A 21,754-nucleotide genomic window follows, 5' to 3' on the forward strand; every position below is an offset into this window, starting at 1 on the left:
GGAACCACTTTGACCAAAGATGACATCAAAATCCACACAGTCTGAAAGTTTCTTCACAGGAACTTTTATTTTGAAGGGTTCAGGAGACTTAATTTCCTTTGCAGTGATTATTCTAATCAAACTTAATTCTTTTAAGTGCTTGTAAGTACAGACAAACCCACATATTCAAAGATAAAAATTTATCAATGATTGAAATGTGATGTGGGTTCATTCAGAGGTGTGTTCTTCTATCTCTTGTTTATCGCATTAGAAAGAGAATAAAAAGTGAACCATGTCTCTAATAATTGAGCTTAAAGAAAACACTGAAGGGCTGACTGAGCATGAAGTTTCAGTTGGGTACCCCACCCTGAGCGAGGCAGATGAGGTGAGATGCCTGAGAACAGCTGCTGGGAGGAAAGCACAGACAGACCGGGGCTGCAAGCGTCAGTTTGAGATGAAGAATGAACGAGTGTGGTAGCGGCAATAAAGAGGCGGAGGAGGTGTGACACGCCGCAGCAGCAGAGACAAGAACAGGGGAAAGTTTTAAAGAACTAACTGATAAATCAGGTCCACAATTCTCCATGTGTAAAATGAGTTATAGTGACTGCACGGACACAAATTGATTATTGATGCTAATATTGCATTAGTTCTGGTCTTAGAATTAAAATTGCAGTAGCCTCTCTGAGTGTTTCCATGTTTGTAGTTTACATCTCACACATCAGATTATACACAGCTTGAGCTCTCTTATTTTCCCTCTAGAGCAGGGGTGTCAAACTCAAGGCCCGGGGGCCAAATCCAGCCCGTGGCACAGTTATACCCGGCCTGCAAGATAATATTATATTCTATAACTGGCCCCAAAATATAAAGTCTGATTTCCTTTGGTGTTAAAATGTAAACTTAACCTTGATTATATCAAATATCCTTAAGTCATAAAAATGTGAAAAATATTAAGAGTCAAAATAATAACATAAAAAAAATGTGGGAAAATCATTTGTTTTCATTTCATATTTTAAATTTTGCAAAGCACAATTATGACTTCAATCTGTTATTTGGACTATTATCTTATGTTTTGAGCTTTTAATATTTATTATTTGAACTTTCTATCCCATATTTTGACCTTTTACATTTATTATTTGGACTTTTAGCTAATGTTTAGGCTTTTTCAATTTATAATTTTCATTTTTTCTTTCATATTTTGACATGGTCAATTTATTATTTTGACTTTTGTCCAATATTTTGGCTCTTCTTTTTCTAATTGACTTTTTATCTCATGTTTTGACATTTTTGATATTATTATCTTAAATTTTGACATTGTCAATTTATAATTTTGAGTTTTTAGGTCTTATCTCTCTTTTAGGTTCACAGTTTTAAATTTTAAATTGTTTTTTAGCCTTAAAAGCATGATTGTGTTTTTTTTTTACATATATATTTGCCCTTTAAAAGCATGATACTAACATCTAATTATGTGTTTAACCCTTTGCACTAATAATTTTGACTTTTTATCTCAGATTTTGAGCCTTGTAACTTATCATTTTGGCTTCTTTAAATCCCCAAATCATTTATTATCAGTGATTATTTTTTCTCTATAATGTATACTGGTGAAAATGAGGTTGACAGTTTGGGTTAATGTGGACCCTGGTAGGACCTGAGGTTAGACCTTAATTCAGAATCCGGACCCTTCTGTGATTGAGTTTGACACCCCTGCTTTAGAGTTTTCCCACAGTAACACGCGCCATGTGATGGCTTACAATTACACTCATGACAGCCAAACGTATACGCAAATGCAAGAGGAAACCAAAATATAACTGCCCCTTAATGGGACTTAAAATGCTTCTGCTGGGGAGCAGGTGGCCTAGTGGTTAAAGGTGCTCCCCATGTACATGGACGGCCTGGGGTTCGAATCCGGCCTGAGGCCCTTTACCGCATGTCTCTCCCCGACTCTTGACCCTGTTTCTGACTCTATCCACTGTCCTCCTCTATCTATTAAAGGCACAAAAATGCCCAAAAATAAATCTTAAAAAACAAAAAAAAATGCTTCTGCTGTCAGCCTCAAGTAGACACTTGAGGAACTGCAGTCTTCAGTCCAGTTCATGATTCAACATTGAGAAAGAGACTGGGTTTAAATGGCATCATGGGAAATTTCCGAAGTTTGTGCTACATAATTTACTGATGGCGGATGTTTGTCATCAGGGCAGATGCTTCATCCCTAATTCTTTAATTTTGAAATACTGGATTTTTGAAATCATGATCTGCAAACTGTAACTGTCAAGATTAAACGAAAACCAAGGCTGGGAAAGGTTCACTTTATTTGTGGTGCTAGTGTGATGGTCTGGGGCTGTCTTGGACTACTTTCTGATGTTGACTGAACCTTGAATTCTGCTCTCTAAAAGAAAATCCTGAAGGAGAATGTCCTTCCATCAGAGCATGACTTCAAGCTCTACCACAGGACAGTGATCCCAAACCCTCAAGGGTGGCTGGAATTAAAACATAAACCAGCATTAATCATCATTGTTAACTGATAAATCTTGCTAAATAAATTAACTGTATTGTTATTTTAATACAGCTTTAAATAACTGCAATATTTAAATAAGACAACAATATTTTGAAAAACTTTGGTGATCAAGAAGCTGAGGTTTATAAGTGAATTTTAACATGAATCTTCTGTGCGTGTCTTCTTTTAAGCTCCTCTTTATCCTCCGCTGAAATGCAAAGTGTTGAAACTGTCCTGTCTACCCTTTAGTGACCTTCCTCAGTCACAGTTGTGCAATAAATCACACACACACACACACACCCCCACAACTAGAGCACAGGATATTGAGTGAGCTGTTAGATTAGATGGTAATCACACTTCTTAAATTCTGATTTTCTCATGCACAGATCAGCAGCATCACTAAAATAAATTCCCGTCATCTCTTGCATACCTACCAGTGTTTTTCCATATTAATCACACTTAAATGATTCGGATCATCAAACCAATTTCAATATTTTACAAAGACAACCCAAGTAAATACAAAATGGAGTTTCTAAATGATGATTTTATTTATTAAGGGGGAAAAAATTCCAAACCTGTCTGGCCCTGTGTGAAAAAGTAATTGACCCCTGAACCTAATAACTGGTTGTTCCACCCTTGGCAGCAATAACTGAAATCAAGCGTTTGTGATAACTGGTGATGAGTCTTCCTCATCGCTGTGGAGAAATTTTGGCCCACTCTTCTTCACAGAATTGTTTTAACTCAGCCATATTGGAGGGGTTTCCAGCATGAACTGCCCGTGCAAGGTCACGCCACAGTATCTCAGTTGGATTGAAGTCTGGACTTTGACTTCGCCACTCCAAAACCCTCATTTTGTGTTTTTTCTGCCGTTCAGAGGTGGACTTGCTGGTATATTTTGGGTTGTTGTCTTGCTGCATGACCAAAGAGTGCTTGAGCTTGAGGTCATGAACTGATAGCCGGACGTTGGCCTTCAGGATTTTCTGGTAGACAGCAGAATTCATTGTTCCATCAATCACAGCAAGTGGTCCAGGTCCTGAAGCAGCAAAGCAGCCCCAGACCATCACACTGCCACCACCATGTTTGACTGTTGGAATTACGTTCTTTTCAGCAAATGCTGTGTTATTTTTACTCCAGATGTAACGGGCTGCACACCCTCCTGAAAGTTCAACTTTAGTCTTGTCAGTCCACAGAATATTTCTCCAAAAGTCTTGGGGATCATCAGGATGTTTGTAGTCAAATGTGAGACGAGCCTTTGTGTTCTTTTTTGTCAGCAGTGGTTTTGGCCTTGGAACTCTCTCATGTTGCCATTGTTGCCCAGTGTCTTTCTGATGGTTGAGTCATGAACTCTGACCTTAACTGTGGCCAGTGAGGCCTGCAGGTCTTTGGATGTGGTTCTGGGTTCTTTTGTGACCTCCTGGATGAGTCGTCGTTGCACTCTTGGGGTCATTTTGGTTGGCCCACCACTCCTGGGAAGGGTCACCACTGTTCCCAGTTTTCTCCATTTGTGGATAATGGCTCTGACCGTGGTTCACTGGAGTCCCACAGCCTTGGAAATGTCTGTAACCTTTTCCAGACTGATAGATTTCAATCACTTTGTTTCTCATTTGTTCTTGAATTTCTTTGGATGGTGGCATGATGTGTTTCTTTCTGAGATCTTGTAGCCTACTTCACTTTGTCTGACAGCTTCTATTTAAGTGATTTCTTCATTCAACAAATCTGGTGGTAATCAGGCCTGGGTGTGGCCAGTGAACCTGAACTCAGCTTTCCAAGAACTGTGGTTAATCACAGCTAACTCATGATTTAACAAGGGGGGCAATTATTTTTTTCCATAGGGCCACATAGGTTTGGATTTTTTTCCCTTAATAAATAAAATCATCATTTAGAAACTGCATTTTGTATTTACTTGGGTTGTCTTTATGAGATATTAATATGGGTTTGATGATCAGAAACATTTAAGTGTGATAAATATGTAAAAAAAAATCAGGAATCAGAGAGGGGGCAAATACTTTTCACGGCACTGGGGACGGCACTTTTGATCGAAACATGTCTGGAATCTTAATCTAAATCTACATCGCTTGTTTAGCATTATGTGAATTTTTATTATTCGTTTCTGTGGATTTGGTTGTTCATTTGAAAATCCATGGCTTTTAAAGGTAGCCCATTATGGACTTACTTAAAGACCATGGACAGAGAAGAGAAGGAGATGGGGAAAAGCAGGATTTCTACAGTCTTTGAAAGTCTTGATGAAACCCTAAAGGACAGTTAAAAGGGAAATCCCTGTGTTGCTTTAAAATTCCTTGTTATGACCTTCAAGAGTGCTCCTTTTCTACCCAGTCAAGGTACCATCATGTGTTACCAGTTACCTGTGGAATGTTTCAGGTGTTTTCTGCACAGCTTTCACAGTCTTTTCTTCTCTCCGTCTTATTTTTTTTTTAAACATGTTGCAGGCATTAAATTCAGGATGTTTGTATAATTAAACAAAAAGAAAAACAATATAAGTTTGGAAGCTAAATATCTTGTCTTAGTGCTGTATTCAAAATCATTTTCAGATTCCTATATTTGATATATTTATTAACATTTAACACAATGTGCCAGCTTTTTGGAACTGAGTTGAAACGTCGACCCACTAACTATATAGTAATAAAACATGCTAGAATACAACCAGAATTAGATTTCTAGATAATTTTATTTTCACATGGCATCAAACAGTTTCATCTAAATTTCTCAATCCACAGAAAATGTGAGATTTTCAACTTTTTTTGTTCATTTTTTCTTAACTATGGCACAGCTTAGAGGACAAAAAACATGAAATATGTAGTGCATTTTTACATTACTCATCAGTTTGTTTGCTAAACACAAAATGGAACATTTCTTCATCATTCTACATTATTTAATTTTAATGGTTAGCATTTAATTACAGAGCCCCAGACAGGACATGGTCAAAAAAAATTAAATTAAATTCATGGCCACAAAATAGCTATAACATGCGCAAGAAAGACTAATTCATGGCCATGAAATACTAATTCATGGCCACAAAATACTAATTCGTGGCCATGAAATACTAACTTGTGGCCACAAAATGCTAATTCATGGCCATGAAATACTGAATTGTGGCCACAAAATACTAATTCATGGCCATGAAATACTAACCTGTGGCCACAATATAGCTATCACGTGCACACGAAATACTAATTCATGGCCACAAAATACTAATTCATGGCCATGAAATACTAACTTGTGGCCACAAAACACTCATTCGTGGACACAAAATACTAATTTCTGGCCATGAAATAAGTATAATGTGCGCTCGAAATACTAAATTGTGGCCAAAAAATACTAATTCATGGACAAGAAATACTAAATTGTGGCCAACAAAATACTAAATTGTGGCTACAAAATATTAATTCATGGCCATGAAATACTAAATTTTGGCCACAAAATACTCATGTCTGGCCACGAAATAAGTATAACGTGCGCATGAAATTCTAATTTGTGTCAACAAAATACTAATTCCTGGCCAGGAAATTCTAAATTGTGGCCACAAAATACAAATTCGTTGCCACGAAATACTAAATTGTGGCAACAATATATATATATATATATATATATATAGTTTTTTTTTGCACCTTCATTCATGCTTATAAGTTTGTACATTGTGGAGACATGATATATAATGCATACCATTGGTATACCTATGGGTAGGTACTAATTAATAATATTAATATCATTCCTGGACAGCTGGGTAAGCAAATCAAGCACACCTTCCTATCCTGGCGTCCAAGTCATACCTCCCCCGGTAAAGCAACCTCGCTCCCAATAGTCTGTTTAAATGCCTCTCGGTAATAATGGTTCCTTGCAATGCCAGGCTTTTCAGAACGTTATTGTAGCTCATTCCCAGACAAAAATAAAATTCAATCATACTATCCCTGTCCATGGTGTAGCTTTAGCCCCTCTACCGCCTCTACCTTAGACCTTAGAGAAGGTACACTCGATTTGCTTATCCAGCTGTCCAGGAATGATATTAATATTATAAATTAGCATTTCATGCATTATACTTACTTCATGGCCACAAATTAGTATTTCGTGGCCATAAATTAGTATTTCGTGCGCACGCCATAGCTATATTGTGGCCACAATTAAATTTTTTTTTTTTTGACCATGTCATGCCTGGGGCTCCGTATTTAATAGGTAAAAGCTAACTGGTAAAAAGATTCCAGTCTTTGAAAGGCAACACACAGTGGTAACTGTCCCTGTTAATATGAAATCATTCACAGTAGGATCATCTATATAATCTACAACATGACAATTAGAACACAATGACATTTTATTAATTGACCCTTTGTTGGCACTCTGATTGGTCCACTGATCCACCAATCAGAGAGCCCCTTCTCTTAGCAGCTGTTTCTGGGTTATTTGTCTTTACGCAAACTTCTACCAGGGCCAAGTCAATGAAACTGTGACCTTTATTTCCTTACGTCAGCATGGTTTAAAGGTGTCACCAGGGGTTATGCAAGAGCAGCTCAAGATAACTACATTTTTGGGCTGGGTGATATAGTTTAAAAATGTAACCTGTGATTTTTTTAACAGCACATTTACAACGTTAATCTGTTTTCTTCTTTTCAAATGAAAGAAACTACTCAAAACTGCATGTAACAACAGTAAGCTGAATTTTCCCTTACAGGTTAAAGTGAGAGCTTTGCCTTAAAAAGTGCCCTTTGGGATTTGTTTACATCAACACTCTTGCTCTGAAAGTCTTACGGCTGGCTCAGACTACATGTCTTTTTCAGTGGTTTATGATGGTGATACGTCAGACTATGCAACAAAAATCTTGTCCCGTCTTGGCTGACAGGCTAACCACACTACAAGAGTGATCCTGACTGCTCATCGTATGAGGGCATCACCACTGTCCCGTGACTGTGTGGTCGTCACATGTGATGCTAACTGCCTTTTGCTCTTAAAAGAAGAAAAAAAAAAACAAGAAGCAATCATAGACTCCTCTCCTATGTAACGAGAGGAGGATAATATAGACCGGCTTTCCTTCAGATAGAATTTGAGGTATGAATGTGATAATATAACAAGAAACTATCCCAGTTAACTGAGCAAATACAAACAGATTCATTGTTTTACACATGAATCTGTGGAGGTAGAAAGGTAGGTACTTTTATAATTTCACTCTGGTAAATAATGACATAAAGAAATGCTCCCCCACTGGTAGGTGTCAGGTCAGAATGTACAACTAGACCACATTGCACGAAAAATTTATGTTCGTCTTGTCAAGTTGTGGTCTTGGGGTATCTTGGATTATGTCACATTACAAGAGAAAGTGTTGTCTCTGACATTCATCAATTGAGCCCCAGGTTTGACAATGAGTTAGCATGGTGCAGTCAGGCCAAAATCTGGCAGAGTTTGTGTCGTCTGAGCCGGCCTTTATTCTGCTTCAGAAACTGAAAGTAAGAAAGTAAGAGACTGAAAGTATTGCTGAAATCTCCCCACGGTCTATGAAAGTTAACAAGACTATCATGAGGGTATGGATTATTTCAGTATTCTGTATTTAACTGTCTGAGCCCCAAGCTGTTTTTTTAACCATTGTGTCTCACCTCCACTTTTTGTCTTAAAAGTGTGTTAAACATCGACGCTGTGGTGCACAGTCAAAGTCTAAACAACTTTCTCATGACAGCCTGGGCTTTAAGAATACGTGTGCTGCAGTCATTTCACTTATATTTTAAAAAAAGCTATGGGACTATAAAGTAAAAAAAAAGAAAAAAAAATTGAAATCAAAACTTAGACTTGTTCTCCCATCTCTTTGGAACCAAATAATAAATCATTCTGTGATAAAAAAGTCTTTAAAATATTCACTTTTTTCCCAAAATGCACTGGGGATTTCATGAATTTGAGTCATTAGAAGAATTCCTGTCTACAGTGACTCAGAAGGCCACATAATAACCTCTCTGTGACTCTCTCTCCATTATGAGTCATTCAGGTTCTCTTCTACAGTTTAAGTGTGCTTTCACATTAGGGGCCCCGTCCTGAATCTAAGTGCACTTGAGCCCAAATTCTGGTTTGTTTTGGTAGTGTGAATGCAAATGAACCACGCCCGGGCACTGGGCCCAGGCCCACTTGGGGAGGTGGTCTTGGGTGCAATTCAAGTGGACTCTGGCTCAGTTCGGATGAGATGTGAATGCAACTGCACCCGGATACGGGACAGAGCGACATATCAGCTTTATGACATCATCGTAAAAACTAAACTTCTTTCTACAGCGTGGCAGTTTATTCACATTTTTCCTCAATAAAGGGCAGAAATCAACAGAATCCAGCCAATAAATGGTCTGTTGTGACTCATCTTACAGATGAACACAAGTTGGAGTCAGTGAGAGGAGTTGCAAAGGCAATAAAAGTCTCTGTCACCTCAAAAACCGCTGTATCTGTGTAGCCCGAGCCCATTTAATCCTCTGAGCTGCACTTAGATGTGCGACGTTGCTGGCATCTTAAAAGTGATTTTAAATCATCCATGGCTGCAGGAGGGACATTTTGCCAGGTCAAAACACAAACAATCTTCGCTCAGGTCATGACCCCAGTGGTTGCCATGGTAGCTTCTTCTCTTTCCACCTTGTTGGGGTTGTAAACCAGCTACGTGCATACTGCCATCTGCTGTTTCAGACTGAGTAAATACACAAGTGGCCCTGGGCACGGTTTGATGTTGCTAGTGTGAAAGCAAGCCAGTGGGGGAAGGGGGAGGGGGAGGAGGAGGAATTGCGCCACGGCGCAATTCAAAACAACTGGGCCTAATGTGAAAGCACCCTAAAAGTCTGTGTACATGTGTTGTTTGGTAAAGCATGCCGTGGCAATGGAACAGCCTGCTATTGGTTGTCAAAGCCCAGTCACAATGCATTATGGGATATAACAGACAATATGGCAGCGGGCTAACCCACAAGCTGCAGCAACGATCTAAAAAAATTGATTATAAAATAAAAGATGCCTGATATCAGAGTAACTGGTGTGGATTTAATCTTTATAGACCCTGGAAAGTTAGCCATGTTTCAGGCTATCTAAAAAAAAACCTTCGGTAAGAGCTACAAAGGCATGGATAGCTTCATTCGAACACCACAACAGAGGAAAAAAAACAAGCAAGTGGCTTCCATTTTCGGTTAAAGTTATTTAACTTTAAATAACACGTGTCTTCTTTTCATATGTGACACCACCAGCTACAGAAAGTTAACTGCTAGTCATCTCTGCCACAGAAGCAATGTCAGTTAAACTTTTACCAAGACCAAAACTAAATTGAACTTTAATATCTTAAAAAGGGTTCAGAGTGAGTGATGTGATTGCTTATAAAAACTGAGCAGGATGTTTTTTCTTTGTTTGGGAGGATTTTTTTCTGGAGTTTGGGAAAACTAGTTAGGCCTATTACATACTAGTTATCCAGATTTTTAATTTTTAGAATCTTGATTATACAAAAATCTTCTTATCGATCAAATCTCCCAGCCCTACCACATGGTAATCCAGGAGTCTGTGGGCCAACACTGGCAATTTAACCCCCTCAGCAATCACATATAATGTTTATGTTCAAAGGCAGGAGAAAATCATTTCAATACTGACATTATGTGATGTTCTTCTGCTGTTAGGTAGCTTTAACCTTATTTAAGTTATATTAGTGTTAGAATAACGTAATACTGATGTTTCTATTTTGTTAACTTTAATGCTGCTCTAGTGAGACAGATCTGAAACACATTTTATTTTTCCCTTTTTGCAAAAACAATCTGTTGATGTGCTTAAAGATTACAGTCCAAATACACCCGACTGTATCTTTATGGTTACATTTTCCTTGGGGAACAGTTTAAAAGAATCAGATCAACCAAATATGAATAAAACTCGTTCAAATAGTCTCAGTTGTTTCATATAAGAAGGAGCCTTGTGTCTAACCTAGAAACAGTAACCAAGGAGGACTTGTCAAAGGGTAAACTATGACTTTTCCCTCTTCTAACCTTTAAAACATTCACACACTACAAGTTAATACCACAGGATCTCTGCTACCACCAAACAGGAAACCAGACTTGCATTTATATGTTGCTTAAATAATCAAGTACCAGTTTCAGTAAATCACTAATGTAAGCTAGCTCTGGGTCTAAATCCTGATTATACTTATGATGTCTGTGTTTTTGAGTTTCACTACATTTTATAAAAGTTCAGGCACCAGGTGTGCATAAGAAAGATAGAAAGTAACTGCAGAACTAAGAGTTTGTCCAGGTCTGATCACTGTACGTGGTAAAAAGTGAAATATAAACAATCAGGGCTGGTTTAATTCTCTTTTTTAATGGCAGAGTAAAGATCTGCACAGGGAAGGGGGGGTTATTGTGAAGCTGCTTTTAGCAGTTTTTGCACCACCACTAAAACAAAAGCTCTCATATTTTCACTAACTATTTAGCTCCACATAAAAATTACATTCATGCAACACATCTAAAGTGTGTGTTTCAGTAAATATTAAACCTTAAAATCACAGGTCACTTAGCTTATCACACCTATGGTGTGCAGAGATCGCTTCATTACTGGACAGATGTAACGCTGTATCTGTGTTAATGCTTCCCTATAAAATACAGCTAAATCACGGGTGTCAAACTCAAGGCCTGGGGGCCAAATCCAGCCTGTGAAACAGTTAAGTGGAGGAAATCTGCAGACCTCAAACCAGTGGGCCAGCCATAAGAAAATATGATATGATCTGGTAGGCCGGATATAATTGCCACAGGCCAGATTTGAGTTTGACCCCCCCCTGACCTATATGGAGTTATACACTTCTACTAGAGTGAATCAGAAAAGCTCCTGTTATTTGTAGATTCTAAGTAATCTGTTGATCTTTGTGGATTTTAATGTGTTTGAATTAAATCTTGATTTGGATTGGTGTGGCCCTTTCAGATGCAGTAGGACTATTTTTGTTGAACTATTTTGATCAGGAGAGAACCATTGAGCTTTTAATGAAGTTCCAGGATTCTATAATCTGTTGTTAGTTTCCTGGTGGGTTGCTGGATTGTGGCTGCTGGTCTGAGTTAAACAACAGTTGTGTATAATGTATACAACAGTTAATAACTGTGAAGAGGGGGCGGACTGTCAGACTTCCGAGAGATTTTGACATTAATGTTAACTTCTGTTGAATTTGGGTGAAAGTCATCATTAATGGATCACTAGTTAATGGAGTTAATCTTTCCTTAATTGTACCCATCTCTGCAGGTACACTTGTGCGCACTTAAGCCATACCAGAGAAAAAGTTCATCACTTAACACTTTCATTAGTGTTATGTCTGTACATAGTTAGCTTATATGTAAACAATACTGAAGTTAAGGATCGGAGCTTATTATGCAGAAAATAGTGCCAAAGATCGACACTGCATGTTATAAATGTAGGATGTGCAGAAAGTTCATTTTGTGCAGGACATTTTTGTATGATGATAGAAATCTTTTAACTATTTTTTAAAATTCAAGGCTCTCTAAATACAATTCCATCAATGTCCCTATTTTACCAAACTATATACAGATCAATAAGGTTTATCTTATCTTAATTTATCTTTGTCAGAGACAACAAAACAAAAGAAAAAAGGAAAGAAAACTGAATTTGTATACTTCCCTGTTTGGAGAGCACATTCTGACAGAGGCAGAATATTTTAGACAGAACCCTTTAAAAACTGAACTTTTAAAACCACAGAAATGAACAAAGTGCTAGAGAACATGAGGCACACCGGGACTTCCCTTTCCTCCTTATGCTAAAAGTTTTGAGCCCAGAAATCCCTGAATCCAAACAGCTTCATGTCCTGCTGAGGTGTCTGAGTATTTCTTGGCTGCAGGTTTTGTAAGGCATAAAAGTTACCAGCATTAAATGTGTGTCATGGCTGTCATGACCTTGATGTTGAAGACCTCATGGCTGAAAGCTTTGTGAGGAATTCTTCGTACGACGTCGAACCCTGATTGGAATTTCTTCATCCTATAAAACAGAAAAAAAGATGTGGACACATGTTCCCTTTACCTTTGGATGATGGCTTTTTGTTGTTTGATGATAATTGCATTTTTGAATGAATATATTATACTTGTCTAATCCTTACTGTTTCTGCTGTGTCTGCAGTCTCCTCTCCTTCTGTGTATTCACTGCCGGCGTTGAATGCCTCAAAGTCAGACAAGGCGCTTTCCACTGCCTCCTCATCGTAGTCGGTCTGGTACTCATCAGAAAGTTCCTCTGAAAGAAGACGAGAGCGAACAACATGAATATCAGTTATTTTACCATGGTCTTGGTGAATACTCGATTCTGATTGGCTCTGGAAATTCCATTGGTGTCCATTAACTTCTGATATATGGACATTGTTCGAACTTCACAAGTAGTTCGGGTCAAAAAACATCACACTTCCAAATTAATGCGCAGCAGCTGTTAGCCGTTGCTCCATTAGGAGTAACTATAGCAACCTGAGACAGTCATATTTTCTGGGCAGGGAGTACAGCACTGCCAGCCTAAGGAGCCTGCGGCAGACATAAATAAAATGACAGACTCCAGGTTTAAGACCAGTTACGTAAGATGGTCTTATCTTCTGTATCTGATGTATGTCTCGTTTCCAGGCTCACCTTAACACTGAGAGGCGAGTGTCGCAAAAACACTCACTTCCCTCCTGTTCTAACTGCTATAAACTATTGTCAGAAGATTCAAGTAACATAAAAAAAAAAGAAAAGAAGCCATTATTTCTTTGTAGAGCCAAAGGACACACTTCTGGTAAACTGGCATGATAATATCTGATAAATACAGACGTATCTGATGGAGAATCAGCACCTACAGGGCGTGGACAGCTCTGTTTCATGTCTGTGACCTAGTAGTGCAGAAGGGGGATTTATTCTCTTTATTCAAACAGCTGGTCTACTAAAACTAAGCTTTCTATCAGATGACTGTTCATGTTACCTTACAGGTTTATAGTCTGATCACTGATGACTCTCACTATCACTCGTCTTTGTGTCTTTTCATTGATAAATCTGTTCAAAAAGCGTGCGGAGTGGACTAGTATTTTTGTTCCGTTGTGACTTCCAATCTATGGCCCATCCTATTTACTGGAGTACTGAACTACGTTTACATTCCCTAAGAACGTTATGGGATTGGAATGACTATTCCAGTTATTAGTCAAGCCCTCAGGTGCTGCTAGGGGAAAGAAATTGTTGTTTTAGTAAAACTTTCTATTTTGATCAAAAAAACATGAAATTATAAATTAGTAGTTTTATTAATTATTTTCGTTGGCAAGTGACCATGGTATAAGTGGGATAATGCCCTTTGCGGAGGCAACCGTTTAATGCGCAGCAGAGAACAGTTCAGGCCTCCATGTCATCCATTTATCCCTGATAACTGGACACCTCGTCTGGCATTAACCCTTACTTAAATGATAATAATAATAACTTTATATGCATAGTATCTAGTGCCTTGACAATAGGCAAAAATCACCATTTAGACAAGGCATCATAACCCAAGCAAAGGACACAACAAGAAAGACAAAAGCCCAACAACAGAAGAACCCATGAAAAATTCAGCCAGCACTATAACCCCAACATCATAATGACCCTAGTAGACACATTATAGAGCCAGAAAACATGTCAAGTTAGAAATGCATCATAAAACCCTTGATATATAGAATTCCAGAATAAAAGTAAAGACCTAGAATAAAAACCCAGAATAACCTAGACCGGTCTAGGCAACAAAGGAACCCAACCACCTAAAAGAGACCTAAGGACCAAAAATGTAAGAGCATTTGAAATATTAGGAAGAGACAGAAAGGAGTAGAAGTAAAGACAGTAGAAATAGAATAAAAACAATTAAAATTTGTAGAGATAAATAAGTCATAATACTAAATTTAGACAGCTAGAGACTTTAAAAAACTAATCATAGTAATAGTTAAAATCATAATAACTCCTAGAATAAGGGTAAAGGCAGTCTTTTATGTATTTTGGTGCCTGGAAATGCAAGGATTTGAGAGTCATTAGCGAAATATTAAACTGTGAAAAAAGCCAAGAGAGGGGGTGATAAGTTTTGACAACTTGTAAACGTGCTTTTGAAAATCTGTTAAAAAGGAGTTTACAGTAATGGTTGTGAGAAAAGATAAAGATGAGTACACCAACATTCACAAAGCCTTACCATCGATTAGGGCATTCTTTACAGGTTCAATTCTTGACACGATCTCTGCCAGGTCAGTGAAGGAGGCATTTGGACAGGTGACCACCTAAAAGACACAATGTGCATCATGCCATTTAAGACTTTAAATCAGCTACACCTTCAGTTTATTCTTACTTTTTATATGCATTATTATAACAGATATTCATAGGCATCATAAAGAGATCTGTCTGAATGAACTACATGACAAAACCTTCCCATTTTGGGAATCACATAAACTGAAGCACATTTTTATTATAACCCTCATGCCTAAGTTTGCATAAACCACCTCTAATTAAAGGGCACATGTTTTACCTTTTTAAGACAAGTCAATTTTGGTCTCAGATGTCCCCAAAACATGCTTCTGAAGTCTGTTGCTGAAAAAACACTCCAGTATTGGATTTTTGCATGTCTAAAAACCCCTCTGTTTCAGCCCTGCTCAGAACGAGCTGTTTCTGTGTCTGTGGCTTTAAATGTTATCGAGCCGTCAGACTCTGCCCCTGACCACACCCCTTTCAGGAAATGGATGTGGCTCCCCTGATCCTCCCCAGGAGGGGAGGGGCGAACTTTCTCCCAAGCGGGAAGGGCCACCCAAACCTGGGGGTGGGGCTTACTGTCCACATAACATCATGAGGGGAAAATCTGAGAATGGCTCATTTCAGCATACATTTTCTGAAAGAAGGAAAAAGGGGGTTCTGGTTCTTGGGGGGATTGTGGACAGGCCAGGGTCACATATTTTTGTCAGAAAAGCCAATAAAGTGATTTTTGAACAATATACCCCCTTTAAAGAGGAGGCAGCCCTGTATGAAATCTTTCCAACATGGACCCCCAGAGTGTAAAAATGCATTTAAAATAACATACTATATAAAGAGATAAAAGATATGACTGATAATTGTTACACACAAGAATTTTAAGACAGAAATGTGCCGTACAAATACTAACACACCAGCCTGCAGGTGCACCTCGCTCTTAAAGGTAGCGGAACTTATGCTGCTCCTGAACACACCCCTATACAATTGGGTATCTCAGTCTTAATCTTTGTGGTCTGTGCCTGGCTTTGCGCCTGATGCGAAGGATAAAATGTTGACAGACATGTCCTAAATATGACCAGTGGGGGACATCATCATCATCACCACTACTTTAGACATGCTTCATGCTGTTCTAGGATCAGATATTCCTGTGTGTCAGATCTGCACAATATGATTGTCTGTATCTTTGCATGGATTATTTATAACTTCCATATTTGAAGTATTTGTTATCAACACCTTAATTGTGGTATATGTGACCAGTGACGTCTGTAGTTTGCACTCACATGGCCAGTTTTGGTCTTATGGAACTCCTCCTGATGCCTGTCCTTAAGTATGCTGTCCACCACGCCACTGCGCTGCCACACATCAAACAGCGTCTTTCCATGCTGGTATCCCACCTCCTGCAGGCGCAGCGAAGTAGGGTTAGGGTGACATTCAACCTTTAAAGAAATTAGGGTAATGGTGTTAAAGAGCAAAGCTGAAACTCACAGCAATCTCGTCAAACTTGCCAAACTCCAGGGTGCCGTAGTGGTCGATGGGAGGTCGGATGTACTCGCAGTATTCACTCTCTCTGACCACTTCTAGCTGCCGGACACAGCAGACGTACGCAAGCCGGGTTTGGATCTCTGCCATGTTCAGGACCTGGTGGGAAAAATCGGTTTAATGGAGATTGCTGATAATCATTGCTTCTAGGGCTTTTTCCATGAATGTAAAAAATATTCAGTAAACCTAGGGGCTACCTTCACTTTCTCTGCCAGAGGATTGAAGCGTTTCCAGAGCAGCCAAAAGCCGTTCAGAGAGTCACCATAGTTTGTTAGATTGGTTTCATCCCGGCTTCCAACATCAATGGCGATCACAACCTTTGCCCCCATGGAGCGGGCCACATCAGCTGGAAAATAGAAATGACAGAAACTTGTTTACTGGAGGTCTTAATGGTTCAAATAAGCAATTTTTACAGTCTGTTTCTTAGCTGTGTGAGTTGTATACATGTCAATAGTAAAGCACAGATCAATTCATAAAATGTACAAAGCAATAGTAATAGTATAGCAAAAGTTTTCATCATTCTATGTACAGCCAGTGTAGTGGAGTTTGGCATCTTAATGAAGCAGAAAAGCTGTATTGCACAGTGAGGATAGTGGATGTCTTTTTAATTGTCATTCATTGATTGTTGTAATCTGTATCTTAGAACTTGACACTGAATTTTCAGGGGGTTCCAAAAGTGGAAGCCAGTTGGTAAATTTAACTTTTACCAAAGCTGGACTGAAGAAGAGCAACTTTTCTGCTGAAAAAAGGCTTTCAGTGCAGTTCTTTGCTCATCTTTTAATAAAGAAATGTGGTCCAGTTGTGATAGAACTACTGCCATAGCTGCATCTATGCGAATCTCTTCATCAGCCACCATTGTTTACAGGCTTGTAGTCATTTAAACTAAGACAGTGATTCTCAAATAGTGTGTCTTGAGCCAAGTCTAGGTGTGCCTTAGGAATTTGTATAGCATACATGACTACAACCATACAACAACTAGAAATACTATAACCTATGCCCTAACTGCATGTCAGACATTGCTTTGGATCATGCAGTGTTGCATGCCATCTGTTCTCTGTTAAATATGTTTCTCTTTGCCCTGTACAGTGACTGTTTTTCCACATATACAAATATGACATCTCAGGCTGTTATTTTGAAAGTGGAGAACTGGAGGTGTGGTGCCTCGGATTGACTATCCTTCAATAGCTGTGAGCCACATAGTTTGTCTCCATGTTAGCACAAGTCAGACCACAACATTTTATAAATGGATATGGACAATATTCATGCATCACACTCTCTACTTTGTAAAACATGCTAACAAGTCCGGGGAGTGAGGACAGTGGAAGGAAATTAAGAATATCTTCTTGTAGAACACTCCTGGTACCTTGTCATCCTCCTTAATTCAGATCTATTTTTCCAAATTTACATCCCAAATTCTACACCGTTAATAATCTTCTTTCTTTATTTTCAAATCATCCACTCTCCATCAAACTAGATTAGCATCATTCCTTTATAAAAACATTTAGTCTTTTGCAGTTTTATATACTCACATAATATTCATATTAGATACGTGATATATACAGTGCTTAACAAATTTATTAGACCACCTGTCATATTTGTCACAGAGACCATCCATCATAATGAAGTGCTTTAATGCGGACTCTTTCAATTTCAGTCAGCTCTCCATGTTTTACCATTTTGAACAGGAATGAGGGATTTCAAACTGAATTCACCTAAATTTGTGCCGGCTCACCGGGCTTCTCTGAGAAGTCAGAAATTAATCAAGCATAAAATTCAACCACTAAAACTCATTTTTCTGCTCAGGAATGCAAGTAAATAACTATAATTTGACATATTAATCAAGAAATATTAATATGCTTTACTATTTTTTCCATTTTTTGTAAATCATTAAATTTGAAAATTCATGGATAACAATAATAATTCTATTTTAGCATTAAAAATATCATTTGGGTTAAAGAACTTCTACATATTGGTGTATTAACCATTGCAGAAACATAAAAATAGATTTTGGTAATTACCAATGCTGTTAATCTAGGGCAGCTGTGGCATAAACCTTACTTTGGTTAGGATTAGGGCGATCTAATAAATTTGTTAAGCACTGTACATTGTATTTCTGTGATTTAATAATAAATCTTCACAACATCAGTTGTTGTCTAGAAATCATTATTAAGTCAGGAAGTGGAGTCACTGTCATGAGGACTCATAACTTGAAATATGAGATTGATTCATAATTAATTTTATAAATTAATTAATTAAACTTTAATTAATTTATAATTATATTATTCAAATTGATCCTAATCAATCTGAAACTGCATAAGCGGTGGTGCCCCTATTATTAATACTATAACAGGTTTATAAGATAATAGGAAAATAAGAACAGGGTGATGGGGGAAAACCTTGCGCCACTGAGCTGCATTGCACTCCAGCGCTCACAGGCTGTGGGGATGATGCTCACTGAAGTTGCATGCAGTTAGCACATGCAGCGACACATGATAAAGAGGCTATTTTGCAAAGTCATGAACATGGTGTGCCAAGTAACTGAACTTGAAGCTTGGCAAAATGGACACGCCTAATGGCAGACATGAAATCTGGCCAAACCATCTGCTTTGCAAAGACAACTGATAACGTCTGTAGTAAGAGCAACTCATTAAAAAATGAGGCGTTAATACAGATCTAGATGGTCCACTTGAACAGCTTTTCCTCTGTGTTGTTAGAATATTAAATGATCAGTACCATGCTGTCAGAGTTTCTTACCAGGCAGGTTGTTGATGTATCCCCCGTCCATGAGCAAATGTCCATCTTTGGGATCACAGAGAGGCGGCAGGTAACCAGACAGAGACATGCTGGCCCGGACATATCTCCACAAAGATCCTGAGGTTGAAAGATGAGTGAAGCGTTAACAAGTTTATAGAACATACAAACATTAAACTCTATCCAGGGGTGGAAAGTAACTAATTACATTTACTCAAATTACTGTAATGGTGTAATGTTTTGGGGTACTTGTACTTTCTTGAGTGAATTTTGAAATCAGTACTTTTACTTCTACTTAAGTTTTAACTGGCGTATTCCTGTCAGACATCTGACTGTAGCACTTAAGCAGATTATTCCAAACTCTTGTTTTTACTGTACGCACAATCATATATTTCCTCTTTTCATTAACAGTGACATTTCTCTTTTAAAATTAAAAAATGAGACTTAAAGACAGATTCAAAATTGCACAGACCGTCAGTGTGAATCCTCATGGAGGAAGCTGTGATGTCCGTTGTAATGTTGAAGTATGGCAGCCAAAGATCCTGGAAGAGGAGAGAGAAAGTTTAATACAAATTATAATTTATTCAAACCTAAGGGCTAATTTATTTTTGCTTTTAATCTGGGCACTGCTTTTTTCATATTTTGGGTTCTAGGCTTACAGTTACAAAAAACATCTTCAAGTCGAAAAAGAAAAATCTTTCTAAAACAAACAAACAGTATTTTCCAACAGTTAAAACAATCCACTGGAGCAATTTTAGTAAACTCTTTGTATTCACTCATTTAGACACACATGAGCTTTAATCGGGGCCAAAGCTAAAAATTAGAGTGTTTTTTCAATGTCCTACAACAACGTCCTACATGAAAGTCTCATCAGTGGCTGCTGAATACTCTGTAACTGTTGCTGCGTAGAGTTTGATATGTGACTTGCAACAACCTCAATCTTCTAAATAAAGATAACCAATGCCTTTTCCTCTTTATCTTTGACTGTTAGAGAGCTTGATTTTAAAATCTTACCTCTATCTGTTTACCCTTGAAGACGGCGCTAATGCTGGAGTTAAAAGACGCTCCAGAGAACATGGAGGTAACGGGGTAGGTCAGATCCAAGATCTTCTTAAAGTAAGAGGTCATATCCTGAAGAAAAGACAGTTTAAAGAAAGATTAATATACATTTTACCAAATAAAAATGACTTTTTAGAAGTGGTGTAGAGCAGGGATTCTAAAACTTTTCAGGGCAAGGGACCCCTTACAGGGCAGAAAATTTTCCAAGGACCTCCACATAACCCTCATGCTGATGAAACATATGTTAACTCTCATTTGTACTCCTAGATGCTGTATTTTCTGTATGTATTCCTCACATTTCTTCAGAAAAAATCTTTTGTTTTGTACTTAAACTCTGCATGCTTTGTTATCAGATGACACTTTAGTTTTGCGTGCTTCACAACAACACAACAAATGTTGGTCTTCTGTCACTGTTCTTATTAAAACCAAACTCCAGCTAGCTGCCATCACATCCTCTCAGTTTAGCTGGTTTGGGTCTAGCATTACTTGATGAAGTTGACGCACTTAAATATTCATCCATTGTTGCTATCTGGACCTGCACACCATATACAGTGCTTAACAAATTTATTAGACCACCTGTCATATTTGTCTCAGAGACCATCCAGCATCATGAAGTGCTTTAATGCGGACTCTTTCAATTTCAGTCAGCTCTCCATGTTTTACCATTTTGAACAGGAATGAGGAATTTCAAACTGAATTCACCTAAATTTGAGCTGGCTCACCGGGCTTCTCTGAGAAGTCAGAAATTAATCAAGCATAACATTCAACCACTAAAACTCATTTTTCTGTTCAGGAATGCAAGTAAATAACTATAATTTGACATATTAATCAAGAAATATTAATGTGCTTTACTATTTTTTCCATTTTTTGTAAATCAGTAAATTTGAAAATTCATGGATAACAAAAATAATTCTATTTTAGCATTAAAAATATCATTTGGGTTAAAGAGCTTCTACATATTGGTGTATCAACCATTGCAGAAACATAAAAAATGATTTTGGTAATTACTAATGCTGTTAATTTAGGGCAGCTGTGGCACAAACCTTACTTTGGGTGGCGATCTAATAAATTTGTTAAGCACTGTATATTCTGAGCAAAGAGACGATGCATGGTGAGTGATAGATTTATGTGATATCTCACAATCATATCTGAGTTTTTATTGGCCCAAAGCTGACTGATGTGGGAGTCACTGGTTTAGTATGGTTGTTTTATGGTGCTGTGGTCTCTATATGCATTTATTTGCTTTTTAATGACATGGCCTCACTTTAATAATTTGTTATGAATTAATTTGTGGACCCCAAAGCTGTGACTCACAGACCCCCAGGGGTCCCTGGATCTCAGTTTGAGAACCACTGGTGAAACTGTTAAAATATTTTGATAACAATTTAGCAAAATATTGCCAATATTCACTCACACACCACTTTTTGGTGTTTAGCTACTTATTGGTACAGATATCTAATCAGCCAATAGCAATGCAGCAACCAGTGCAACAAGTCATGTAGACATGATCTAGATCCATGTTTCTTAATGGTGGGGCAAGGCACACTGGTATGCTTTGAGGTAAGTCTAGGTTTGCCATGGAAATTGTGCAAACAAACATTACTACAACAACTAAAGTTACTGTTACATGTTAAGGTTATTCCCTACACATTTAAATATGGTGCGTCTTGAGATTTCGTCTTGATCTTAGGTGTGCCTTGGCCCTAAAAGTTTGAAAACCACTGATCTAGATCAGGGTTCAATTTTT

The 21,754-nt window shown here is 38.0% G+C and overlaps 1 protein-coding gene across 1 annotated transcript in view; it reads right to left on the bottom strand.

Moving 5' to 3' along the window:
- Positions 1–9,017: 9,017 nt before the first annotated feature.
- Positions 9,018–21,754, bottom strand: part of pnpla7b (patatin-like phospholipase domain containing 7b) — a 47,184-nt gene continuing 34,447 nt past the window's right edge. The window contains exons 27-35 of the mRNA XM_041787866.1: positions 19,963–20,079; positions 19,421–19,490; positions 18,952–19,068; positions 16,395–16,543; positions 16,144–16,296; positions 15,939–16,055; positions 14,612–14,696; positions 12,555–12,685; positions 9,018–12,436 (exon numbers count right to left, since the gene is read on the bottom strand). Coding sequence (XP_041643800.1) covers positions 12,371–12,436; positions 12,555–12,685; positions 14,612–14,696; positions 15,939–16,055; positions 16,144–16,296; positions 16,395–16,543; positions 18,952–19,068; positions 19,421–19,490; positions 19,963–20,079 — 1,005 coding nt within the window. The 3' untranslated portion in view covers positions 9,018–12,370. The remainder of the gene's footprint in view (positions 12,437–12,554; positions 12,686–14,611; positions 14,697–15,938; positions 16,056–16,143; positions 16,297–16,394; positions 16,544–18,951; positions 19,069–19,420; positions 19,491–19,962; positions 20,080–21,754) is intronic.

The sequence above is a fragment of the Cheilinus undulatus genome, linkage group 5 (assembly GCF_018320785.1).
Source record: "Cheilinus undulatus linkage group 5, ASM1832078v1, whole genome shotgun sequence".
Classification (NCBI taxonomy): domain Eukaryota; kingdom Metazoa; phylum Chordata; class Actinopteri; order Labriformes; family Labridae; genus Cheilinus; species Cheilinus undulatus.